This window comes from Phymastichus coffea, unplaced genomic scaffold (assembly GCF_024137745.1).
Source record: "Phymastichus coffea isolate CEN01 unplaced genomic scaffold, Cenicafe_Pcof_1.1 PCOF00044, whole genome shotgun sequence".
Classification (NCBI taxonomy): domain Eukaryota; kingdom Metazoa; phylum Arthropoda; class Insecta; order Hymenoptera; family Eulophidae; genus Phymastichus; species Phymastichus coffea.
The window spans coordinates 60,536-85,651 of NW_026706855.1; the positions used below are offsets into that span (position 1 = coordinate 60,536).

Consider the following 25,116-nt stretch of genomic DNA (forward strand, 5'->3'; position numbering starts at 1 on the left):
TTGAGTAAATCAAAAACTAGATTTATTTTTAAAATAGGAGTAATTTTTCAATTTTGAGACGATATTTTTTTCGTTTGTTTTTAAACTAACTCATCACTGCCAGGAGCATACGTATAGTATTAGTGAATCGATTGAAAAAAAAGGTGGCCTTAAATTGCTTTTTACCCACAATGACAACGTAGTATTTTACGGTGACTTGATGATTTTTTAAGTACCTTATTAGAATTTTACAGTGTATAACGTACGCGTGTAACGGCATCTTAAGGAGCCAAAGATTTATCAAGCAAATTGTGTAAATTCGTTAAAATTTTTTTCCAATATTTATTTGACCTCTTAAAAATAAATTCTAAAGAAAGCTGCTACAGTTAAGATGTATCGATACTTAACGATAGTGCTCAGTGTATTTCTATACTGTCAATTTGTATGTTTAGTGCCTCGTCAGAGGTTTCAAAAATGAACAAGAGCGCTATTCGTTCATTTTCTTTTTGTTTGACCTTGAATCGAGAGCGTAAAGAGTATTACTACGATAAAAATTTGTCTCACGGTTCGTGGAGGATACGAACTACTTTATTACTTCCAATAACAAAAATATATTATCGTAAGAAACGGATCTGAAGCCAATCATCAATGTTTTCCTGGTCCATCGAGCTTGGCTAAATATACAAATTAACATCTAAGATACGCAGACAATATCTGTGCGATCGCACAGCCCAGGTAATGTTAATCTAGAGATTACGTATTATTCTGGAAATGTGCTAGGTTCGCAGTTTATTCAGACCAAAGGACACGTTCATGAACGCGTACATGCTATAACAGCGAGCAAAAACTTATCATCGTATTTTTTTCAGTTACGTTTTATTAATTTTTTATATATATTTTATGATATTTAGCCTAAAAAAATATCAGCGGACGAAGAAAGCTAAGACTCGCTAGAAAAAACACCTGTGTGAACGAACGAGCGAACCTCTTTCACTTTTTTCCCGAATCGTTATTTTCGTTTAAATGAAAATCCGAGAACTAGCTTGCTGCTCCACTTTAAGAAAACACAACATCAACAGATTTACGTATGCCTCGGTGATAATTAACAAAGATGAATCAGCGATACTGCTAGAATTTTTCAAAAAAAATAAATAAATAAGCATATAACGACCTTTTGAGGTTAATAACAGCACAATAGGATATTCAACAACGTCAACGATTATTATTTTAAAAACAATTTGAGAGCAGCAAGCTAGTACTGTACAAGTTCTTCGAACGAAGATTGCAAAGTTTTTTCATACAGTGACGTAATTTTTCTTTTAATTAATTCCTTAATCTTCAGTAAGCGCCTCTCATAAGCGTGTCGTGCTATCAAATTGTACCAAATGAATAGATCCAGCCTCGCATTTAATATTAGCGCGAATGTGAATGGGGTAACTCCAAAAAAGTTTAAAGTTGAACAGAGAAGATTTACGCAATAGCGAGTAGTGATCTTTAACAATTCAGCTTCTTTTTTCTTCATTATTTTGCGTGTATTTGGAGGTCCTCTCATTTCGCTAAAACTGTTTCACAATACAAAGGGCATACAGAATCCTCTTGCAATGGCAAAGTGGCAACTCTTGAAATGGAATAGGTGGGGAAACTAATCGAAGTAAAGGTCATATTCAGACCAGTCGGAGTCATCAGAGTCGGAAACGATGTTGACGATGTCCTGGAGGTCGTCGATGTTGTACATCCAAAAGTTGTCCCTATCGTCCATAAAGTCCCAAAGCAACAGTTGCTGCAATAATTAATTGAATAATTAATATCAAATGCATATTGTAATTTTTGCCAACTATAGAAAAGGAGGTTCTGCAGTCGACTTGACTTTTTTTGTGTTTGGGTTTATTTTTGAGAGTTTTAAACCGATTTCAATAGATGTAGATTAGGTTCATTTAAAAAGATATCCTAGCAAGATTATTCTATTTTATAATTGATATTTTTGACATAATTTTGCCAGTAATTGAAAAAAATGAAATTGAAATCGGTCTATTTATAGAAAAATTACTTGTCCTGTATTCTATTTACACTTCTATTTACCCTGAATATATCAATATCGTTGTCAGCATTACGACGTTGCCGGACAGGAGGACCGACGTCAGTCTTCGTGCCATCGGGTAATGCATGAAGGTAGAAACATTTATTACCAAACGGACATTTGCCTCTGCCTTTGCTAAAGTACTTGCAATCTTTGGTACTACCAAGATAAAGATTGTTTTAGTTTCCCTTTCAAATATCTCATTATATATATACATATATACATACATAAATACACACATATATATATGTGTATGTATGTATATATACATAAATAATCAGAAATAATTACCTTAAAGCAGACTTGTAATCTGTGATAAGTTTATCTTTTTCCTCTTTTGTATCCACCCAATACATACTAGGACAGATGAAGTCTGAAGGAACACGACACTCTGGGCAGGCCCTGATGATTTTATTGTCGAATTGCTTTGCTTGGCGCCACTTTCGAATGCAAGATAAACAGAAGCAGTGATTGCAATTTGGTAATATACCAAACCTTTGCTCGCGTGATGACTTTTCCATAATCGTTTCAAAACACACACCACATGTTTTCTCCCGACTACGCTGAATTGCAAACGATAATTCCATATTTATTTCATGCTGTCTCACGCAAGCCTAATAAAAATGAATTAATTTAGCTTAGAAGTTCAATACTACTTAAAACTTTCTCTTCCCTATTAATTAGAAATAAAATCAGTAAAACATACATTACTGTGTCTTTTCCTTGATTCTTCATTGTAAGGATGAAGTGCCTGTTTGTTACACATATCGCACATATCACCGTGAAGGTTTCCGCAATTCGGTTTTTTACATATTCCAGTAGCTTCTGCATATGGGCATAGTGGATCTAAGTATGAGAATGATCCTTGCACTCCTGTGGAACCTGGATTAACTGCTTGGGCATAGGATAATGGTTCTGTTGTTCCTGATGCAACATCTTCTGCAAAAGGATTCTCCTGTGCATCATTTGTAGTTGTATTCCCTGAAGTTGGTATGAATTCTGGAGCATTTACCCATTCTTCTGATACAGCACCTGATGTGGCATCTATACTGCAGTACAAAATATCATCACATTATTTATTTGCTAATTCTCAGAAAATGAATTGCCAATGGACTATCGTATTTCAGCTATCAAAAACGACTCTTAAAAGTAACACTATTTGAACAATTCTAACGTACGTTTTATCCAAAGAAGCCACTGTACTAATTGATGGAATTTCAGTACTGGACCTTTCTGACTGGTTACTTGTAATATGAAGGAATCGACATTGAGTACCATATCTGCAGATACCTTGTCTGAAATACCGACAGATTTGCTGTGTCGAAGAGCCCTGTGAACTACCAGATTCACTAAGTGCTACTTCATTTCTGCCAGAGAGCGTATGTCTATATCTGCAGTTTGCACCTTCACGACAACGTCCAGATCTAAAATACCTGCAAAATTCATTAAATGGTGATTAACTAAAGGGATTATTGATTCATTAACTCAAATAGAATTATTAAAGTGCCATTAACATGGTAAAGAATTTTAACCTATGTTCTGGGTAATCAAGTTTAAAGGATATCAATTGTTTGCTTAGGAAACAAATTGATTAAATTATTAGTTATATCAGTGATATAGATAAAACGAAATTCACTCTTCTTTGCTGTTCACTTGTAAATTATTGATAACAAAATTTTTATGCATACATATTGAGCTCCTGATATTCAAAGAACAGAATATTTCACAATATTTATCAAACTATAAAATACACTACAACACTTTTATGGTTAATATAGGTTCTGATCTTGCGTCCCATTATAATTTACACATAAGATTCAACTTTACTCCTAATTCTCAAAACTAATTAAATATCGACAACATCTGAGTAAAAAAAAAGACAAGAGACTTCCCTAACAAAAAGTTTAAGTGTTAAGCAGAGGGTAAAGAGAAAAGGAGCGAAAGAAAAAAATAAGCAAAAAGCGACTTCGCACAATGTTTACAATACTGGCAGTATGTTTGATAAGAGAGATAGAATAGCATGTTCCTGAGGATGCATCCTTACCGGCAAGCGACAGTTTGTGTTGACCAATTGTCGGCCATTTTCTTTTGAATCCTAGGTATTCTCTGGCGACGACGAACCTCTCCCTGGCAGCAGCAGCGGTGGCAGCAGCAGTAGCACTTTAATCAAGTCACTCTTAATTTTCAGCTTCAAGTCGCTTCGACGCGCGTGTAGAGATGATGGCCCTTTCGGAAGCCGCGCGAGAGTGAGAGCGAGGTACCGTTAACACGTCAATGCCCTCGACCCTTCTGCTGCTGAAGTTGTTAGGGATACACAGGAGAGAATCCGTGTTCTACTCTCTCTCTCTCAAACGTACACGTGTATGTTGCCAGTCGTCGTTGCGATCGCTGTCGCACCTGCCCCTCCAACACGGATGTATTTGTCCTCTCCGTCACTCTTGGCTTCTCGAACTTGCGCAAATGCACACTGACCACCGATTTGCGTTTTGCTTCATGTACGGGCTCACATACACACGCAAGCTGCCGAGTAAGCTGACAAGCAAGAACGATTGTGATATCTGTCGGCAGATCTGGCGCGAACACTTTAGATATTTGAACTTGCGAAAGTGCGATTTGCTCCTGCGTGTGCTCGTTTCTAACTGTCATACAAGTACTGGCCCGTTATATACAATTTATATCCTCCACGGCTCCGTTTTGGCGCAACGTGCAACACCCAGTGTCCTTATTCCGCGCTACTACGACAGGGGTGCAATCTGACCCAACCTAATTAGAAAAGGCAAGAAAAAGTATGTCTAGAGCCGTCGTACACATAAAGAGTCTATTGTGCTATTGTGGGATGAAATCGGCTTAACCTTTTCTTTGAGCTTTCTCTTATTTTCCATTGTTTGATCAGCCACTCAAAACATTCCACTTACAGGCTGACAAAATGTTTATGGATACTGCTGAGTAATGTTGTGTTCTTTTCGTTAAAACTTATTGAAATTTGCTCTCTCCGTTAAATGACCATTTCTTTTGACGGTTTTTGGCACTAAAATTATATCAATATTATATGGATTATTTGTCTTATTAAGCTGCAGTAACACGTCGTAAATCGCTATTCTTGCCCTTATTGGTTTGAAATTCGCTCAAATCATAAGATAAAGGAGCTCAACGGAAAATTTACGAAAATCGACCTAGAAAAATTATAAAAAGACTGCGCATGATCAACAATGATAGCAAAACTCATTAACCACTTTCCGCAAATTAGTTTTCAAAAGTGAACAAAATCAAATTGATACCGGCAAAATAAAAATGTTATATTGATCATCATAAAATATAGCAATGAATTTATTACATAATTAATATGAGCACTTAAATTAATTTTCCTATCTGTAAGGAACTTTCTACATTAGTCATCAGACGTTTACTATGGTGAAAAAATAATCAAGTGATGTATTTTTGTACTAATAATGTTAATATAGTAGATCTATTTTTTTTATCATTATTTGCATCCTGCGTTATCACGGACACGCTTAGACGTTAAATAAACAATTTGTTTCATAGCTTGATAATCTCAGTATAAGTCTGATGTCCGTTGTCCAATGTATACTTATGTAGAAGGCATCTGACTGTTCATACGAGTAAATTAAATGAAATCTATTGATCTTATTTATAAGTTTAATGAAGGTATTTGTAAATCTATATCAATGTAATACTCAATCAATAACAAACAGCCGATAAAAATATTATAGCCAATAAAAGTAATTATTTTATTCATGAACATGATTAAAAAGGACATCTTTTTTATACTATTACTAAAACAAAAACATGTCTATATAGATCACATATAACATTAAAAATCTGTATATAGGTTATATATAATTGACATGATATTTATTTTGTCTTACTTAAAATATACGTATTATAAGTGATATTTTTACTACCATTTTCAAGGTAAATTAATAAAAATTAAAGTATTCTATGCAATGTTAATTAATGGTATCTTTGTCATTTTATTTTAATATTCTTTGATATTAAAAGATTAAATGTTACGCGCAATGTGCGCAGCTATATTACTCCAAAATTTAGGTGGTAAAATTAAAATTCAGAGTAGCGTAAGAAAATTGAACGCTTATTCAACAGTAGTAGATGTAAAAAGTTGTATATGTTTTTAATTGACAATTTTTATAAATAATTAAACTCATTTTTCATTTGTTCTACAAATTTTTTTGGGTTAATGCAATTCGAATAAAGCTTTATTTTTGTTGAAGCTGAAAATGCGTTTTAAAGTAACGATAGGTGAAAGGAGCATTATAGCTTTGAAAACGACGCTGTTGGAAACCAATGAAAATTGAGTATAGCCGTCGGTAAGTTTGGAACAGGGCTAATGATACTTGGCATGGCCTACTCAAAGTCTTTGGTGGTAGCGGCGCACGCACAGACCGGCGAATGGCGACAGTTCGACAACTGCCAAGCGTGTGTTAAGCGGCACGCGTCATCAGGACTGCTAGGCCGCCACATCAAAGTCGTCGCCTCGTCGTGGCTCTACTCTTCATCTAAACTCCAGTCCGCGAAAGCGTAAGCTCGCTTTTCCGTCCTGCGCTCACTTTTACTTTGCGTAAAATATCCGGCGACTGCAGCTTGTTGTAGAGGTTCGTTCAAAGCTTATCATCGCAGACCTTCGTCGAGACAAGAACAGTTACGAGAGAGAAACTCCAAGCACGGCATCGAATATAAGCGAGCGCGCGCTCCTTGTACCTCGTGTAATTAATTTTCATATATGCTCACAGTTTTCTCTACTTCCTTTTTGCCAAACGTCGAAGTGTATGTACATTTCAGCGTATGGCTGTGTTCGTTTTCGTTGTGTGCTTCTTCACTATGTTATTCAAACATCTACTGTTTTAAGACGCGTGGAATACAAAATTTAATTCGTATCTCTCTGTTATAGTAGTAATTTTCAATAGATGCTTAGTGCTTTTGCATGGACTACATCTATCTTTGGTTTTTTCCAATTAAAACTATTCTTAATTGGAATATTTATTGGTTGGGGGTTGAATTTTTTTAATAATCTTAAAACATTTTTAGAAATGTCTGAATCAGATCTTCTGAGCAACGAACAAATTGATGGTTTGGATGGTTTAGAGAATGGTCAAGACAGTGATTCAATCATGCAGTGTGACGGTATAAAACGTGATTTCAATGAAGCTAACATAGATGATCCTGTAAGTTAAATTTATAAGTAAAAAATAAGAGATAGTATTTTATTTATATATTAAATGATTAATGGGATAACTAATGATTAAATGTATTAAATGATTAATAGGAACTTGAGGCAATCAAAGCTCGAGTTAGGGAAATGGAGGAAGAAGCTGAAAAACTCAAGCAACTTCAATCCGAAGTTGATAAACAGATGAACATGGGCAGTCCTCCAGGAATTGGTAAAAACCAGAAATTTATTATAATCTATTTTATCAATATCATGCATATTATTAATTAATTATACTTTCACAGCTAGTCCTTTAAATATGTCAATTGAGGATAAAATGGAAGTAGATAACAGGTCTATTTATGTAGGAAATGTAAGGAAGGAATTTTTTTATATTTTTAACATTGCAGTGTGATACAATGGTAAAATTTATTTTGATGACAGGTTGATTATGGGGCAACTGCCGAAGAACTGGAACAGCATTTTCATGGATGCGGCAGTATTAATAGAGTTACTATTTTGTGTAATAAATTCGATGGACATCCAAAAGGCTTTGCATATATTGAATTCGCAGAACGTGATTCAGTGCAAACTGCAATGGCGATGGATGATTCAATGTTTAGAGGGCGTCAAATTAAAGTTATGCCAAAAAGAACCAACAGACCAGGAATGTCTATGACTAATAGGTAAAATTAATTATTTTTATAATAATCATCATTTTCAAATAAACATGTATAAACTCGAAACATTCTACAATTACAGAGCACCCAGGGGAGCACGTGGTTTCAGAGGTACAACGCGTGGTATTAGCCGTGGAACTGCATACTTTGGCTATCGACCTACTAGACGTCCTAGGTATTTGTTTTTCTTTCAAATTACTTCCATTTAAAGCATTAAAAAAATGTTTAGATATTTGTAAAATATTGACTCCTTTTTTAGGAGTTACAGGCGAGGATATTATATGCCGTATTGACCAGTCAATTCATTGTTCCACATTGGAAAACGTTAAGGTAAATTTTGTAATTCTTTTCTACATTTCAATACAATTTTTAATGCTTTATTTAGTGATTTTATAGTATTACATTTTAATTTTCGATAATTATTTTTATTTTGATCATTTTCATATAATTTTTATTGTTCAATTTTTTTTCAACATACTTATATATTTTTAATAACGATTTTCTGAGAACATGTGGATAGATTATTATGTATATATTGAATCACTACATCAGTGATTATTATGTATAAAAGTGCAATCATGTTTCAATAAAACTATATTTTTCTATAGCAGTAGAATATTTACATTTCAGTACTTCTAATTTTTTAATAATTAAGATAGAGAGATCTAAAATTTATATTACTTCTTATGGTATGTCCACAGAAAAAAAAAATGACGATGGGGAAAAAAAGAAAAAACTTCATGTGAAAAGAAAAAAAAATGGACAATGATGGGCACAATTATTCAATATTTGATGATTAAAAATGAAAGAGAAAGAATGAAAAAAGATCCACAAGCAGTACACAAAAAAAAAAGAAAGATAAAAATACTGTAGATTTACCTACGAACAATAAGCATTGTAGTTCCAAGTTTTTCTAACACCAATATAAAATTATTCACAATCTTTATTTTCAACATTTTAATGACATTTTATCTTTACTATAAGACAAACAAAAATAAATAAATGAAAGTTTTATAAAATTAATAAATGCTTTGAATAATATTGATTCTACTTTCTTATTTTGATTACAGTTATTCCGCCATTTCTAAAATACTATAAAGTTGTTTACACTTAAGTAAAACAAAGTATTGGTCTATATTACACCTTCTAATTTTCAGTTGAATAAAAGTGCTATTTTAATAAGTTATTTGAAACTCGAGATAAAAAAAAATATCTTCTATATGAATTTTTCAGTAGCAATATTATTATTATTATTCTATTAAAATTTATACCTATAGAATATTTTCATTTGTTTAAAAAAATAAAAAAATAATTAATATTTTACTATTTGTTAAATAAAATTTATTATTAAGATAGGATTTATCTTGAGAATAAGAATCAATATATTTTTATGTTATAAGTAAAATATTTGGTACTTGTAAAGATAAAATGTCCATAAAAAGTTGATAACTTGAATATCTAATGCTAAAATCTATTTGTTCAAATTGGACTTTTGTAAAAATAGAATTAAAAATTGATTGAACTGCAATGTGAAATTAAAGAAAATATACATAGCTATTTATCTATCTAGCAATTATGATTGAATAAACATCTACTTGCTCAATAAATGAAAGTTGCAATATATTTGCTTTACCATTATATATATGTATACATATATATATAGGTACATATAGGTATATATATGTGTATATATATATAATGGCTGTATGTATCGTACATTGAAATTGCTACTTTTGCTACTTTCATTTATAAAATACCCTCATTAAAAAAATTGTTGCAAAAATTATTATTATTATAATTATTTAATTCTTTGTGAATTATTAACCAGTTTGATGTCATTTTACAAATACTTTAGTTTTAATTTCAAATACAAAATATCAAAACTTTTAATTTTGATTTTATATTAATCAAGTACTTTACAGAAGCAGCTTGGCATCATCATCTTTATATTTAAATAATTTATTAAATATATGATACATGAATAGGAAAAGGAAACGATTTGTGGATTTGTATAGCGCCAGTGTATTTGATAAAAAAAATAAAAAGTTCGATTAATTTATTTCATTTTATTTTGACAATTTAATGTCAAGAAGTGTATTTTTTTATAATTTGGCTTTTCTTGAGAGTTTGATGCCTTTAGACTCTAAATCAGCTGTTGCCTCTTTAATTTGCTGCAAATTTATAAACAATATTTAAATTAATGTTTATTATATTGTGTATAGCTTCTAGATAGATATTAGTGTTATTGACTTTTTGAAGTTCCATTGCTGCAGATTCACAATTGTTAAATGTAAATACTCCATACAAAACTGTCACTATAGAGTAAATTCCAAAAAGTATTAAAAATATCACTGGAAACCATCTGTAGTACCATTCGAAACTTGTTGATGAATTAGCTTCAGTCACTATAATTGATAACCACACTCCAAACATTAAAAATGCACCAAACAACCATTCCATTAACTTTGTCATAACTGTAAACTGAAATTGAGTAAACAAAATATTAGCAAAACCATGTTTTTAGTGTTTATCTAATTAAAATTATGTAGATTTTTACCACATTTCTTTCGAAATATTAAACTTACTTGGCTGTATTAGTAAATAAACTAACTTGAGGAATTAAGTTTATCTATCTATTACGTTTTATAGAAAATTGAAGATTTGTTTAGTAATACGGTGTGATTTAGGGACGTTAAATATTTATGTAGCTCGTTACATTAATGTTTATTGAGATTTTGTTGGAATGTAAATACTTTGGAGTACGCGGTTCTACAATAAAAAAAACTTTTATATCACATATTATTCTAGCTATCGTTGCTGTCGTTGCCAACTGCCAACTTTTTCATAGCATGTCATAAGCAATCTTCGCAGTCCCCCTGTCCGCATGAGCGTGGCTATATGCAACTCAAACATAACCTCAAATTATTAACCAAATAAAAAAGCGTGTTTTTGATCAGTTCTTACTAACGATCTTTGATAATTGAAAGTTGTAACGATTAAATTATTCTTGCAGATTACAAATAACTTAAAATGGTCAGAAAATTGAAATATCACGAACAAAAACTATTGAAGAAAGTCGATTTTATATCTTGGGAAGCTGACAATAATTTACACGAAGTTAAAGTTCTAAAACGCTATCAAATACAAAAGAGAGAAGATTATACAAAGTAAGTAAGCGATTTTCAATAATAAGTATAGTGGTTTTTAATGAATAAATTTTTGTAGGTATAATAAACTAGCCAGAGAAATTCGAGAACTTGGGAAAAAAATTAAAGAGTTGGATGCAGATAGTCCATTCAGAGCAGAACAAAGCGCTGCTTTACTTGAAAAATTATACATGCTTGGTCTTATTCCTACCAAGTGGGATCTTTCTCTATGTCAAAAAATTACAGCCAGTTCATTCTGTAGACGTAGATTACCTGTTATTATGGTCAGGAGCAAAATGAGTGAAACTATAAAAATGGCTACTCAGTTAATTGAACAAGGGCATATTCGTGTTGGACCAGAAGTAATCAAAGATCCAGCATTCTTAGTAACAAGGTAAACAAATTTTTATTTTTGTTTTAAAATTTTTTTCAACAATTATATAAAAAAAGCAACGTAATGTTACAGAAATTTGGAGGATTTTATAACATGGACAGATACTTCAGCTATAAAAAAGCATATATTGGACTATGCCAATTGTGTAAGTAGCAGCAATATTTTATTTTATTTACTGTATCATCAAGTTATAGAATAATTATAATGACAAATGTAATTTATTTCAGCGAGATGATTTTGAAATGTGAAACTTCATACTTAAGAAAACCTTGTAAATAAATATACTGAATAAGAATATTTTATAAATAAAAAATATGTAAATAATAAAATAATTTTCTTCAATAATAAAAAAACAAAGAAATTTTTAAAAAAATTTGTATTTTATTACAAAATTAAAATTGCTTGTATGATTTTGATCACATAATAATAATAATAATAATAATAATAAATAAATTTTTTAAAAGGACCAAGTAAAATTTTACAGTCCTTATTTCAAAAGTGATGAAAAGATTTGTTGATCTGCTTGATTGCTCTTGTGAAAATTGTCTTTACTTGTAGAACTGAAACAACGGACTAGGAAAAAAAGCTAAACAAAAGAACAGGATGTAGATATGGGAATTGTAACGTGAGCCTGTATAGGGAATGTATGCATGCTTGCCGAGGATATGCCAAGATTGCCAAGCCGACACTTTCCCGCCAATAATTGTAAGGGAGACTTCTCAAGTACAGTGTCAGTAAATTAACGATGGAGACGTGCACGTTTTTGGGCGCCAAGTTATCCCGGAACATATAAGAAACGTCAAAAAAAAGAGTAGTAGTAATAGATCAGTAGAATTAATCAATCGTCTATGCTGTTTATTGCCATTTATTTCGCCCGGCTATTGTTTTGTTCTGCTAAACTTTATTGTAGCTTCTCAGCTTTAGGTACAACGTAGTAATAACTTCTTTTCAAAGTGAACCACGTAAGTTACGAAAATTGTGCGGCTAAATGCTGTGAATTTATCGATTGCAAGTTTTTCATTAGTCAAAAGTTACTCAATTGCGAAGAATACTCGATTGATTAAGTACTTACTATTAAGGATTGTTGCGAACTCGGAAACTCTTTTAATTATCAATATGTTGAGCGTGGCCCAAGCAGTACGACATTCAGAAACACCGGGATCAGCGTCTCAACATTCGATGTTGGGTAAAACTTCATATTTCATTGACAATTTACTGTTTTTACATGTATAAATCAAATAATTGCATTTTCGTATTTTATAGGGCGATCTTGGTCTTCGGACAGATCCAATTTGCTCAAGCGTAGGAAGACAGACTCAGATTGTTATGTTGATGAGAAAAAGCTGAACGATAATTCTGTAGATATTTTGAGTCAACATCTTATATTTAATAGTGCTGAAATAACATTGACTCCTATTCCTAAAAATAGTCCAAACATTAAAGATCTTCTTCACAGAAAAATAAAAACAGGATCAGAGATTGAAAAGGAACAAGGCGTTATTGACAATCAAGTTCAGGAGGAAAAGAGTAGTAATAGAATATTATCAAAAGTACCACCACAGTATCGATCCATTTTAGAAAATAACGAAGAAATTCAATTAACAACTCTCGGTTCTAATGAACATGTACAATTTAAAAATCAAAAGAAAACCACCAGCTATCACGTTGAAAACAATCAACTGCTAGACTCTGATAAAGTTAATAAATATAAAATTGTAGAGCAAGATGAAAGGAGCATGCTTAATACTAATATTAACTTTTCTGAAGTAACAATTAAACATCCTTTTAATAAATCAGAACATAATGGTTCTTCAATGCCTAATAGTCCAAAAATTAGTACTAGATCACAAACTAAACTTGATCGGGCTAGAGATTTCTTGAAGAAAAAGGAAGTCTTTCAAAATCAAAGGCCAGAAGCAAATTTAAATGCAACTAGTAATACCTTCAATCCTGATGTGAAATACAATCAAATAAAATCTCATAATAATTTTAGTGTTAATAAATGCAAAAGAGTCAATTCACCAATTGTTGTTGAAGAACTAGATGAAGCATCTCAAGATTTTACAGATTATGAACCTTTCAATATTGGTATTCCTTGTGAAACATATTATCCAAATATTAAAGAACGGCCTCATTATACAACAGGATTTCCAAACCCAGCTGGTGAAAATAGATGTTGGACTAATGCTACATTACAGGCATTATTTGCATTGCCTATACTTGATAAATTAGATTCATTATATTTTTCTGAATGTTCAAAACTAATGTCATCACTTATAAATATACAAAAATTATGGAGAAAAGGAATCACGAATCGTACTTTTGACAATGTCTTTAAGTATGTTTTTTCAATACCTTTTTCATATAATTCAATTTTATTGAATCACTTAACAAAAGAATTTTATTTTCAGTACTTTCAAGGAAGAATTGTCATCATTGGATGAACTATATTCCTCTAGAGCCCAGCAAGATGTTTCTGAATTCGTTATGAATTTATTGAATTTCATAGGAAGTGAATTTGAAGCTGCAATTAAAAAGAATTCTCACCAAAATGAAATTGAAAATATACCCAATAATGAACAAGATTCAACATCAAAATTGCAAAGTATTTATGACATAAATAAGAGATTACCTTTATCTGATATCTCTGCTGTTGCAGGACAAGTCAAAAGCAATTGTATTACAGTATCTAATAATAACCAAGAAAATATCTTTGAAGTGAAACATAATGTGGAAATAAAAAGTATCAACCAAAATGAAGTAGAAAAATGTCGTAATCCTATCAATGAATATTTCTCATCATACATGATGGAAAAATACGTTTGCGATTGTTGCTTGAAACAGCGATCGCAAAAAGTTGAGAATTTAATGTTGTTCATTGATTTACCTTCTGAAGACTATAGCGATTCTGTTAATTTGATAGATATGATAAATAAAACTTTTGCCAAAGAGCAAAGGAGCATGACGTGCGAATCGTGTAGACATGACGCACATACTATGGAAAGCAAATTTAAGAAGCTTCCTAAAATTCTTATACTACAAGTAAAACGATATGAAATGACAAGTGAAGGAATATTGATGAAAAAATCTACTTGTGTTCATATTCCAAGGCTTCTCAAATTGGACTCTCTTGTTATGTAAGTGTTTAATAATTTTTCATATTTATCTCAATTTATTGTAACAATATTCTTTCTTTCAGTAATAATTGTCAAGATGTTGAATACAGTCCAGAATTTGAGCCTGTTGGTATAATTTCACATATTGGGGACAGTATTAATTCTGGACATTACATAAGTTTTGTTAAACATCATGAGCAATGGTTTTATTACGATGATATGAATGTCTCTATATTATCTGCAGATGAAGTTTTCAAAAACATTCAAAATAATGCTTATGTAATTTTTTTTCAAGATACTAAACTAAACCGACCTATAGATTTAATTGACGAGCAGATCGAAAAAAATAATGTTTGTTAACGTGTAATATAATAACATTGATTTTACATTTGCTATTTAATTCTTGTGCATAAAATTTCACTATTATAGAAAAACGACTACAGTTATAAGTTATGTCTATATGACGCAGTTCATTGAACTGAAAATAACAAAAAAAAAATTAGAGGATTATTTTATTTATTAAAATATTTTTATGCCTGTACAAAGTTGAATTTAAATTTATCGTCAATCTAATCGTCCTACATTTAAGAAAACTTGATTTCTCTTATGGTTGCTTTCAACAAAAAAGGACTTTTTCTCTGTTGTATAATATCTATATTATAGGCCTTACAAGAAAATATTTTTATATGTGATTTTATACGAGTGACCTTATAATGTGCAAAGTATATATTACCAATCGTTTAAGTGTTATAAAAAAAGAAGTATAGTCAATCAAGGAACATTAACGTTCCATTTTCAATGCGTTTCATGCAGGATCAATATTTATCCATGTGAGATAAATCAAAGTGCAACATTTTTTGTATTAGACTTTGTATTTTTTTTTTGGTGTAAATAAAATATAATAGAAAAATACTGTAAATTTGATTTATTGGTAAACATGTTTAATAAAAATAGTATTTCAAAGGATTAAAATAGTATACATTACATACATTTACTTTATGAAAACTAGTGAAATAAACTTATAATGAAATTTTCAATAAAGAAGAATTATCTGTAAAAATATTAAAAATGCAATAACTTTACAATAACTTAAACAATTGTATTGGCTTAAATCAACCACTTTATTTTATAAAATAATTTCTTAGTACATTTTTTATTTAAAAAAAGGCATATATAAAGTGGATTTGAGATATTATGTTGATGTTGACTTTTATAAAAACAGTATAATTCATGGTAAATATGTAAATGAATAAGTATTTTAAATGTAAGAAAAATCCGCAGTTATTTATTATTTCAATAATCATTAAATTGAAAATTGTTTGCAGAAGAAATCATAGCAGAATTTATTCATTCAAATTAAAAATTAAAGAAACAAAGGTAGATATATGTAGAACAATTATTTTACATTTGAGTTCATTATCATACATCAGGAAACCGTTCAAGCTATTTACAATGTAAATATACGATATACTACGAAGTAGCAAATGATTCCTCAATATTATTAATTTTGTTTTAGTAAACTGAATTGAAAATTAAAATATCTTTCAGAAGATAAAATATACTAGACCATAATTTTAGTACTGTTAATGTACAGAAGCTGAGCAAAGATTCAGTTGATATTTTCTACGATCTTAGTTGTTGAGTTCATCAGCACAGTGCAGTTGTAAAGTATAAAAATTATCAAAGTAAGAAGGCACCATATTTGGAAAGAGAAAATATACTACTGCATCTTTTTTATCTAATGCATTTCGTTTTTTCTTTTGTTGCTTTTTTTTAATTGAGCAATTTATACAGTGCTTAAATTATGAGCTGATCCATATATATTCACTTCTGAAAGATAAATAATCGACAAACAAAAATTAATAATTCATTTTTGATTGATAATATCTATATCAGTTAGGTATTCATTGCAGGTGTAGATGACTCGATCTAAATTAAACAATTTTCCTTGATCTTTAAAAGTTTTTCTATTAACGTAAAAAAGTATTTTATTTTGTACAAAGATCAATGTTTGATAAGTTATGTTTTTTCAGATGTAGACTACACTGCGCAATTATGTGTACAAGCTGTATAATTACTTATTCATCAGTGTATCAAATATGGTCGTGGCTAGAATTTCACAATGTTAAGAAACTTGAGTCTTCACGTGAATCTCCAAAGAACACTTGTAATGAATGCAATTATTTATTTCGTTTAGAGTTTTCTATCCATCCGTAGGATATTCAGATCTCTAAATACTCTTTACATGTGTTAAAAATAACTTAATAGACTTAACAATATAGATACATGATACTTCCTCTTATTCGGGCGCACGACTGTATAAACTGTTTGTAACATTATATTGACTTAAAGATACATTTTTGGCTCAAATTTGCTCGCTAAAATCCTGTGATTTCGATATTGAAATTGGAAAAAAAAAAGAAAACAAACTTCATTTTGATTGGCGCCCGATAGAAAAAGTAAATATAATCATTAAGGCAACAAAAATAATACATATCTTTAATGATTATTGATCACAATAATTATTAGGAGAACGCCAACCTTCTCGTTTATAGCTACTACAATAGGTAAAACGTTCGTTCCTCAACGCAATATTCACTTTTGATATACAAAATGCCATCAAGACATTTGTATCATATGACAAATACAAAATAACAAATGAATTTAATGATAAACGCATACAACGCATCAAAGTTACTTTATCTACAAAAAGATAGAACTTTAATGATTATAGTTAAACAATGTCAATGACTTTAATCAATAATAACATAAGGCAATATGTGGAGGATTTGACCATCAGAACTTGGCCTAGCAAGCATTTCATGCCATTCTCGAAAAATTTCGTCCTTATGGCTATCTGAAGGCCTATGCAAACCAATAACACCATCAAACTTTACTTTTTCTTCACACGTTTCTGCACTGTCACTTTTTTCGGAGAAAGAATTAAATTTTGGTTGAAAGTTTCCATTTAAACTCTCAACACATTCTGTATGTAACCTTATAAGATCTTCCTCAGTAACCTCTTTTAGCTTATCGCTAACTACAATCTCTTTATCATAGTAATCGTCATTCCAGTCTATTGATTTAGGATCTATTGGCGGTAACTTGGCAAGTATTTCCTCTACTGTTAGATCCTGTGATAATCTCACATTGTTCTCTGGAGTAATGATTGAATCCCTTGTATCTTCATCATAACTGTCTGATTCATGATACTTTTGAGAGATATTAGAAAAACTTTCTTCTATTTTTATGTGCTTTTGTTTCACATTACTCTCTATATCCCCTTTTTGTGACAAGTAACTTTGATTACCAGAAAGATATTTCCTAACTTCCACATCATTTTTAGTCCTTAAAACATCATCAATATTAGGTGCATTTACACTGTGACTAGGTACAGAATTGGCATTTAAACTGGAACCTCGAGCTTGTAAATCAGCTAACAACTCTTGAGTTGTTTTTAATTTTGAATTTCCTGATATACTAGCTAGCTTCTCTTTGACAATGTCTTCATTAGACAATGTTTTTTTAATTGATTTACTGCCTTTTTTTCTACCACGCTTCTTAACAACATTGCTTTCAGTATTCAAAGAAGGCTCAATAAGTTCTGGATTTCTTTCTTTGAGGGTGAGGCTAGGCACTTGCGAGTTTGTATTGCTACTACTCACATTTTCACCATTAAGGCGCTGTTTCTTGTTTACAGATTCAACTTCAGGACTACTTAGATTGTCTTTTCGTAATCGCTTGTTGGAACTGTGAGTTCGCGGTACAGCTTCTTGCAGATGATTTTGACTATAAAGTTGACCCTCCACATGAGGAGTATTTAAATTTGCCTTACAATTATTTGATGCTGTAACCTGTGGTGGCTTACATGGAGAAACGATTGGTGAATGGGATTGATCACTATGCAATGATAAGGAAGGACTTGACACCTAAAAGTAAATAGTTAATTTATCAATGAAGTATTTGATGGATAATGATCAGAGAAAATGATAAATTGTAACGTACTCTACTCAGTGATGTAGTTTTTAATAATGGACTTTGTGGCTTAAGACCTTTTAGAGCTGGACTTTGTGGTTTGAGACCCCTTAAAGCAGGACATTGAGCGTTAGTCCCATTAAGGGCTGGTGGTGCTGTATCAGCAACTGTAGGCTGCGGTTGTGCTGATGGTATAACCATATTCCTCCATTTTCGGACTAAGTCTTTCGCTCTCTTGGCTAATCTTTCATCGTTGGTTTTCCTACGCAAATCATTGATGTGTTTTCCGAGTCTAGTAGCCTGCAAAAGTGAAATATATATAATTTAAAGATCATTATAAATTGATGGACTTGATAATATTAAGATTGCTACTTACTTCAAGCACCTCTTTGGTAATAGCGACTCTCTCCAGTGCTTGGATGACTTCCAAAACGACTTGCATATTAACAACCTATCAAATGAAGAAATAATTCAATTGACGAAATCATGAAATTACGCGAGTCATTGTTGGCAAAAGAAGCTATAATTTGATTATTATGTAAGGCGGAACAGAATTTCGAAAGCCAATTGAAATAAAAATGGAACGAGAGTATGGCGGGTATCAGGATTTACAAGTTATCTTTATTGAAAAGTCTGCTTGATTTAACAGTGATGAACGAAGAGCATGGCAAGGCAGTCGTCGTGTCATTTAAAAATCTCGAAATTAAGTAGACGGGTGAATGGCAAATGATGCGGTCATTGTCGGTTCTGAAAGCAACCCTCAAAGATACGGAGATTTTGCGAAAAGAAATTGCATCGAAAGAAGCCAATGATTGTCAGGGAAGGAAAAGAAACATATCTCGGTTAATTATAATTGGTCCGCGGCTTGATACGCGACTGTAAATGAAGTCGAATGCAACATCCATATAGGAGTATGGTTGCGCGCAAGCGTCCGCTGTGGCTACGTTAAAGCAATAGCAACAGCAGCAGCTCGAGGAGGATGCAAGCCAAGACAAGGCGGCCTCGGGATGGCAGTTCGTCGGGCAGTTGAGTGCGCGAGCGCGCTCGCCACGCACACAGAAACGAAGGCGAGCTGTTGCTGCTGCTTTGGTGGAAGAGAGATGGCATACTCGAGCAGAGAGAGCGCACGAGCCAACGAGGGAGGGAGGGGGTACCTGCGGCTCGCTGATCGGTTACAGCGGTGGCGGCGGCGGCGGAGACGGTGGCGTGCGCGCGCGCACGAGAGTGGCACGATAGCCGTTTACGCGAGCGGAGCTCTGGCGCTCAGGCAGTGCGCGAGCTGGCTGGGGGACCCGCTACTTACATTGTATTCCTGGTCAACGGATTGCAATAATCTATCGGTGAGCTCGCAGCAGTGTCTCTGCATCGGGGGTAGCGCGCTCAGCCCTCGCGGAGGCTTGGCTCAAGGTGATCAAGCTCCACTCGCCACAGAGCTCGCGGAGCGAACAACCGCACGGGAGAGCTGCAATGGCGACACTGAACGGCTGCCTCCGTTCGCATGCCCTCCCTGCCTCCCGAGTGCCTCCTAGCAGCGACCCGAGCACCCGAGCTAGCCCCACACGCCACCACTCCACCGCTACCAGCGCCCTCTTTGCCCGATACACTCTAATGCGCATGCTCGACTCTCCCTTCCCCGTCGGCGCCATTTCTGTGTTTTATATATGCACTGAATTGTTTCGCCACTCTTTCAACAAATGTTTTACCCCATAATGAAGTTTTTAGAATTAATGAACTATTTTAAACAACAAAAAATATTTTGATATTATGTTCTACGTACGTGAAAATAATTATTAAGATCAATTTTTTTTTCTATTTTTAAATTTCCCGTTCCTATAGTTGCATAATGTTTCCGTCTTCTACCGTTCAGGCTTGCACCTATGAGTGCGCGATTATTTGAAAATCAGCCTTGATCTATACATTACCTTGTTTGTTCTACAATGTATAAGACTTGTTTTCCAATGGATTACAAATATTTTTTGCTTATATCTTTTGCACAACATCAAAACAATGTTAAATATATAAGCTGATGAAATAATTATTGATATATACACAAACTTATTTATATATTTTTTATTTAACATATTTTAATAATATTTATAAGATTTTTACAATTATTTACATTTTATACAAGTTATATGCTTGTGTCATAATTCACTATCACATGAACAATTAACTACTATTAAGAATCATTTTATAACTATATACAGATTTTTTCTAATTTGTTTCAACACAAATAAACATCTTTGGTAACAAATTGTCAAATATCATTATTTCATCATTATTTAAACATGATATTGATAAGTAATAAATTTCTATTCATACACTGAAGCTTTCTCCACATCCACATGTTCCTTTGATATTTGGATTGTTAAATACAAATTCAGAGCTTAGTTTACTTTCAATGTAATCCATTTCAGTTCCTAATAATGACAATTGAGCTTTTTTATCTATTATAACACGAACACCATCTTGAACAACTTCTTCATCAAGCTTAGTTTTTTCTTTTGCATAATCTAACGTATAACTTAAACCATTACAGCCCCTTTGTCTAACGCCAACTTTAAGACCAATCTGTATTAAGGTAGATTGAAAATAAAAGATACTTTAATCATATGTTTGATGCAAATAAGTAATCAATATACTTACATATTCTGGTTTGTTTTGTAAAATCTCCTTAATCTTTTTTACCGCATTTTCTGTCTACGGAAAAGTAAAAAATATGATATATGTCATTAAATTATTTAACAATATGTTTCTACAAGTCTATAGAATTAAGAGCCTTTCAAGTTTTTGCAATTTAAATGGCGAATCGTCATCCCACATTATTATAAAAGAGGTTAGATTTCAAATTTATGATAAATTTGGTGATTTGAATAAGGTTTACGTCAAGCATTGTTTTGACATTAAATTCTTTATGACTGTTGAAAATAAAGTACTTACCAAAGTTAAAGCAGCTCGAGATGGAATAATTTTTCTTCCTTTTACTGCACGAACTGTTGCACTAGCTACAATCCGTGACGCCATTTTTTAGAGTAGTCAAATTTTATATATATTCGGAAAATGTTTCATATTTATATATTTCACTAACCAAACAAAATTTATAAATAAATTTATTTGTTCATGACTCATAATTTTAAGTAAAATCTTTAATAAAACGTAGATTTTCTCAAGCGATTTTTAATTAAATCTATAGAAACAAAGAAAAAAACTTGAACTAAAAATATTGTTTCATGACAGTTTTAATCATATAAAATCTTTTGATAGTATTTAACTTGTTTATTTAAGTTAATTGTAAATTAAATATTTATTTATGTTATCAACATTATTAATTGTATAAAACAAATGCATATTATATTTTCTGATTCAATATGATGTATTAAACAAATTTTACACAATTCAATTTCCAAACATGTTCAATTTATGATCAAATATTCAACCATTTCAAAAATATGATACAAAAGTGAGTTATACCTTGTTGACCATTAAGATAAAGCAAAATATTAAAACCAATAGTCAGTATGTAGAGGTAATTAAATAAGAATTGACTTAAGGTCCTGTTATCCATACTCCAAACTTCAATTGTTTGATGTCAGGTCAGTCTTTGCATGGAAATCTTCAGTGTTTCAGCCGTTGTAATATCAAGTATCTAATGTACATGAAGCTAATCAGCAACTGCTATTAAATTTGTTTTCATGAAAATTTTATAAAAATAATAGCACTTAATTTATCAATCAATTTTGAATCAAATGAAAAATCCATATAATGTCTTATTGAGTAAATATTAAATGGCATAGAAAATATTTTTGCAGTATTTCATATAAACAATTGCATAGCCTTACATAAGTACGTCGATGCACAATTCATACTGCAAATTTAATGTATTTTTATTTAAACATCAGTAGTGATAGCTTATGAGAATGCAAGATGAATACACATGCACATATGTACAAATATTGTATGTCCATCCGTAGTTTCAAATATAAAACAAATTTAATGTATTTAAAGATGACATGCATATAAAATCTTTATGTTCTTGCATTCTCATTGCTTACCATTTTCAGATTTTAATAACTAGGCTTTTGAATTAATATTGCCTGTTCATATAACAATTATTATTTCTGACATAAAACAAAGCGAATGTTCAATGAAGCTAATGTAAAAATTGGTTTGGATAACACTGATAAATCGATATCTCCCACTACTGACAATCTGCATTAAAAATAAAAGGTATAATTTTTTTGGTGATAAATTGTTATTTGTCAATTAGTATGACAAATAGGGAGTGAACTCGGGCCAGCAATAACAATGAAATCGCTTCACCTTTGAAGGTACCGTTTGTTAATTTATCAATTTGCGCTACTCAATCATCAAGATTTTGTGACAGCAGGAAATTGGCGGCAAGATTTTCATTCTTTTCGCACGCAAAATATGCTTGCACAACAAGGTCTTCTGGAAACCCAAGCGATTTCAGTCTTTCAATAGCTTCTTTATCTTGTGGCGTAATTTGTATTATACCAGGACCCGTACCTACGCCTGCACCTGCGTTTCCTCCTAGTGAACCTGAATTTATTGCTGGAGTTGATGCAGCAGAAGCAGGAATATTACCACCACCCCCACTGGCTCCAACTAAAGTTTATGAGAATTATTTTATAATATATTATGTAGAAAGAATAAGTTGCATTTCACAATATCTGTTGTTACTTAAATATTGATATTTGCAAAATATATTTACCAGGTTCATTAAGCATTCGCACAAAAGCTTCTTGATTCTGTGATATAAGCTGTAAAAGTGCAGGATTAGTCTGTCCGATTTGTTGAAGAACAGGATTTAATAATTGTGGATTTTGCTGAATAACTTGTCTCATTTGTTGAAACTGAGGCTGAGAACGCAAAAAAGCTAAAGGATCTTGGTTAGATTCTGAAAGTGATTCTTGTGGTTCAGCAGCTTCTTCTGGAGGATCTTCAAAAAGTTGAGCAGGTATACCCGTTAATAAATATTCTACAGCTCTATCAGGGTTGTTAAAGCTAGCCCTTAGTGCTTGTTCAACTTGCTCTCTTTCATACCTACATAAAAACACAAAATAATCAATCCTTGTTTTCCCTATGTATAAACTTTACAATCAACATACCCCATATCTACAATATTATTAACCATCTTATTATATTCTTCACCCATTAATAAAGCACTTTCTGGTTGGGTGCTAGCAGCACCAGTTTCTGCTGGTATTTCTTGAGCTTGTTCAGCTGGTTTACTGGGTGCAGTAGTTTGCACCAATGGAGTTGAACTGGTAGATTGTGAAGTACTGAAATACAGAGATATTCACAATTTGGGTCAACATTGTTACAAAAGAACAGTATTTATGTTTTACCTTGTTGTAGTTACTGGGGTAGCTTTAGGAGCTGGCTCTGTACTCTTGGTAGTTTCCTTGTCAATTTTTTTTTCACTACTTGTACTTGGAGCTGCAAAAAACTTTGGCTTGGAGACCATAACGACAATAAATTTTTTCTCATCGATATTGTATTCGGTTAAAGGGTGTTCATCATTTAATATTTTTCCTGAAATTCAAAAATTGTTATGTAAAAACCTGTTTATATAGCTATTCTGCGAATACACGATATGTGCTACTATGTAATTGCAATTAACTCATTTGCAATATGCCAAATACTTAACCTCACAATAAATTAAATTAGTAAAATTAATAATATTGCAAATTCCCGCTTCATAAAAGAACGAGTAGAAATGAAGAATAAAATGGAAAAATAAAGAGAGGAAAAAAATTTTCTAATTTTAGGCAGGCATAAAATGAATAACAATGAACGCCAAAGAAAGAAAAAAAATGTAAGGTTATGTGATAATGGAAAATTTACGAACCTGCGTAAATTAATTTTTGATGCAATGCAGGAAATCCTTTTTGTGCTTCAATTTTATCCTTAAGGTCCTTAACCTACATAATATGGGAAAAATAAAATGAAATGCCAATATAAAAGAGAAAATGTGAGATGAGTTTGACCGGCAATCAAAAGCAAACTTACTGTTTTCGAAGGATCGATTTCAATGGTAAAAGTTTGTTGTTGAAGATTTTTTAATGTAATAATCATCTTGAACAAAGATTAAGATAACTTGGTATAATAAGAGTATCGAAAGTGAAATATAAATTGAGCGTATAACGCAGCTGAAAGCCCCGGGCGGATTTGGAGTTGTAACGACGCTTGCCTCGCTTTCGTCGTCCTTTTGCAGTGATCGGATTTAGCGTGTGTCGGTCGAAACTAAGCGGCCAGCGCTCATGTACTTTGCTTGGAGGCTGGTTTTATCAAGGCTGGGCTGGACGTAACTTAAGTTCCCAGGCAACTAAGCAGCCCAGCACACAACACGCGCTCGATGAGTCGGCACTACGAGACACGAGTTTGTTTTCTACCCTCTCTTCTTTTCTTCTCGTCACGTCACTGCTGCTGATCGCGATTTGTCCAGGATTCATCTGATATTCTGATCTGCGATGTATACGATGCTCCTAACGCCATCACTCGTTCGAACACTCTACATGTATGACACGCTAAAGCACACTA

At 32.1% G+C, this 25,116-nt stretch overlaps 7 protein-coding genes across 11 annotated transcripts; 3 read left to right on the forward strand and 4 right to left on the reverse strand.

Annotated features, from left to right (window-relative positions):
- LOC131664466 (probable E3 ubiquitin-protein ligase makorin-1) lies at nt 1-4,814 on the reverse strand. Its single transcript, XM_058935588.1, has 6 exons — nt 4,101-4,814; nt 3,235-3,489; nt 2,763-3,105; nt 2,348-2,670; nt 2,059-2,215; nt 1-1,759 (listed from the first exon to the last, which is right to left on the reverse strand). The coding sequence occupies exons 1-6, from the start codon at nt 4,136-4,138 to the stop codon at nt 1,622-1,624; spliced, it is 1,254 nt and encodes a 417-aa protein (XP_058791571.1). The 5' UTR covers nt 4,139-4,814; the 3' UTR covers nt 1-1,621.
- A 1,653-nt stretch (nt 4,815-6,467) lies between these two features.
- LOC131664429 (polyadenylate-binding protein 2) lies at nt 6,468-11,091 on the forward strand. 5 transcript variants are annotated; one of them, XM_058935497.1, is made up of 9 exons: nt 6,468-6,613; nt 6,676-6,798; nt 7,121-7,257; nt 7,359-7,473; nt 7,547-7,614; nt 7,686-7,927; nt 8,004-8,096; nt 8,181-8,251; nt 8,623-9,107. In XM_058935497.1, the coding sequence occupies exons 3-8, from the start codon at nt 7,123-7,125 to the stop codon at nt 8,212-8,214; spliced, it is 687 nt and encodes a 228-aa protein (XP_058791480.1). In that variant the 5' UTR covers nt 6,468-6,613; nt 6,676-6,798; nt 7,121-7,122; the 3' UTR covers nt 8,215-8,251; nt 8,623-9,107. The 5 variants fall into 5 exon arrangements, with proteins under 5 accessions (XP_058791480.1, XP_058791479.1, XP_058791483.1 ...); XM_058935496.1 differs by lacking the exon at nt 8,623-9,107 and adding an exon at nt 10,935-11,091 and having other exon boundaries at nt 6,468-6,798; XM_058935500.1 differs by lacking the exon at nt 8,623-9,107 and adding an exon at nt 10,935-11,091 and having other exon boundaries at nt 6,468-6,798; nt 8,190-8,251.
- Nucleotides 10,513-11,834, forward strand: LOC131664430 (U3 small nucleolar ribonucleoprotein protein IMP3). Its single transcript, XM_058935501.1, has 4 exons — nt 10,513-11,088; nt 11,147-11,461; nt 11,534-11,606; nt 11,689-11,834. Exons 1-4 carry the CDS (start codon nt 10,952-10,954, stop codon nt 11,707-11,709), a joined length of 546 nt encoding a protein of 181 aa, XP_058791484.1. The 5' UTR covers nt 10,513-10,951; the 3' UTR covers nt 11,710-11,834.
- Nucleotides 11,835-12,127: 293 nt separating this feature from the next.
- On the forward strand, nt 12,128-15,467 carry LOC131664469 (uncharacterized). Its single transcript, XM_058935593.1, has 5 exons — nt 12,128-12,423; nt 12,541-12,647; nt 12,725-13,799; nt 13,873-14,598; nt 14,661-15,467. The coding sequence occupies exons 2-5, from the start codon at nt 12,578-12,580 to the stop codon at nt 14,935-14,937; spliced, it is 2,148 nt and encodes a 715-aa protein (XP_058791576.1). The 5' UTR covers nt 12,128-12,423; nt 12,541-12,577; the 3' UTR covers nt 14,938-15,467.
- A 222-nt stretch (nt 15,468-15,689) lies between these two features.
- On the reverse strand, nt 15,690-20,551 carry LOC131664571 (mediator of RNA polymerase II transcription subunit 26). Its single transcript, XM_058935777.1, has 4 exons — nt 19,856-20,551; nt 18,929-19,003; nt 18,583-18,852; nt 15,690-18,506 (listed from the first exon to the last, which is right to left on the reverse strand). Exons 1-4 carry the CDS (start codon nt 19,916-19,918, stop codon nt 17,331-17,333), a joined length of 1,584 nt encoding a protein of 527 aa, XP_058791760.1. The 5' UTR covers nt 19,919-20,551; the 3' UTR covers nt 15,690-17,330.
- Nucleotides 20,552-20,672: 121 nt separating this feature from the next.
- LOC131664573 (iron-sulfur cluster assembly 1 homolog, mitochondrial) lies at nt 20,673-21,739 on the reverse strand. Its single transcript, XM_058935779.1, has 3 exons — nt 21,493-21,739; nt 21,199-21,252; nt 20,673-21,123 (listed from the first exon to the last, which is right to left on the reverse strand). Exons 1-3 carry the CDS (start codon nt 21,574-21,576, stop codon nt 20,869-20,871), a joined length of 393 nt encoding a protein of 130 aa, XP_058791762.1. The 5' UTR covers nt 21,577-21,739; the 3' UTR covers nt 20,673-20,868.
- Nucleotides 21,740-21,898: 159 nt separating this feature from the next.
- LOC131664572 (UV excision repair protein RAD23 homolog B) lies at nt 21,899-25,010 on the reverse strand. The gene is made up of 6 exons (XM_058935778.1): nt 24,586-25,010; nt 24,425-24,497; nt 23,922-24,108; nt 23,682-23,855; nt 23,285-23,616; nt 21,899-23,178 (listed from the first exon to the last, which is right to left on the reverse strand). The coding sequence occupies exons 1-6, from the start codon at nt 24,649-24,651 to the stop codon at nt 22,913-22,915; spliced, it is 1,098 nt and encodes a 365-aa protein (XP_058791761.1). The 5' UTR covers nt 24,652-25,010; the 3' UTR covers nt 21,899-22,912.
- Between the last annotated feature and the right edge of the window lie 106 nt (nt 25,011-25,116).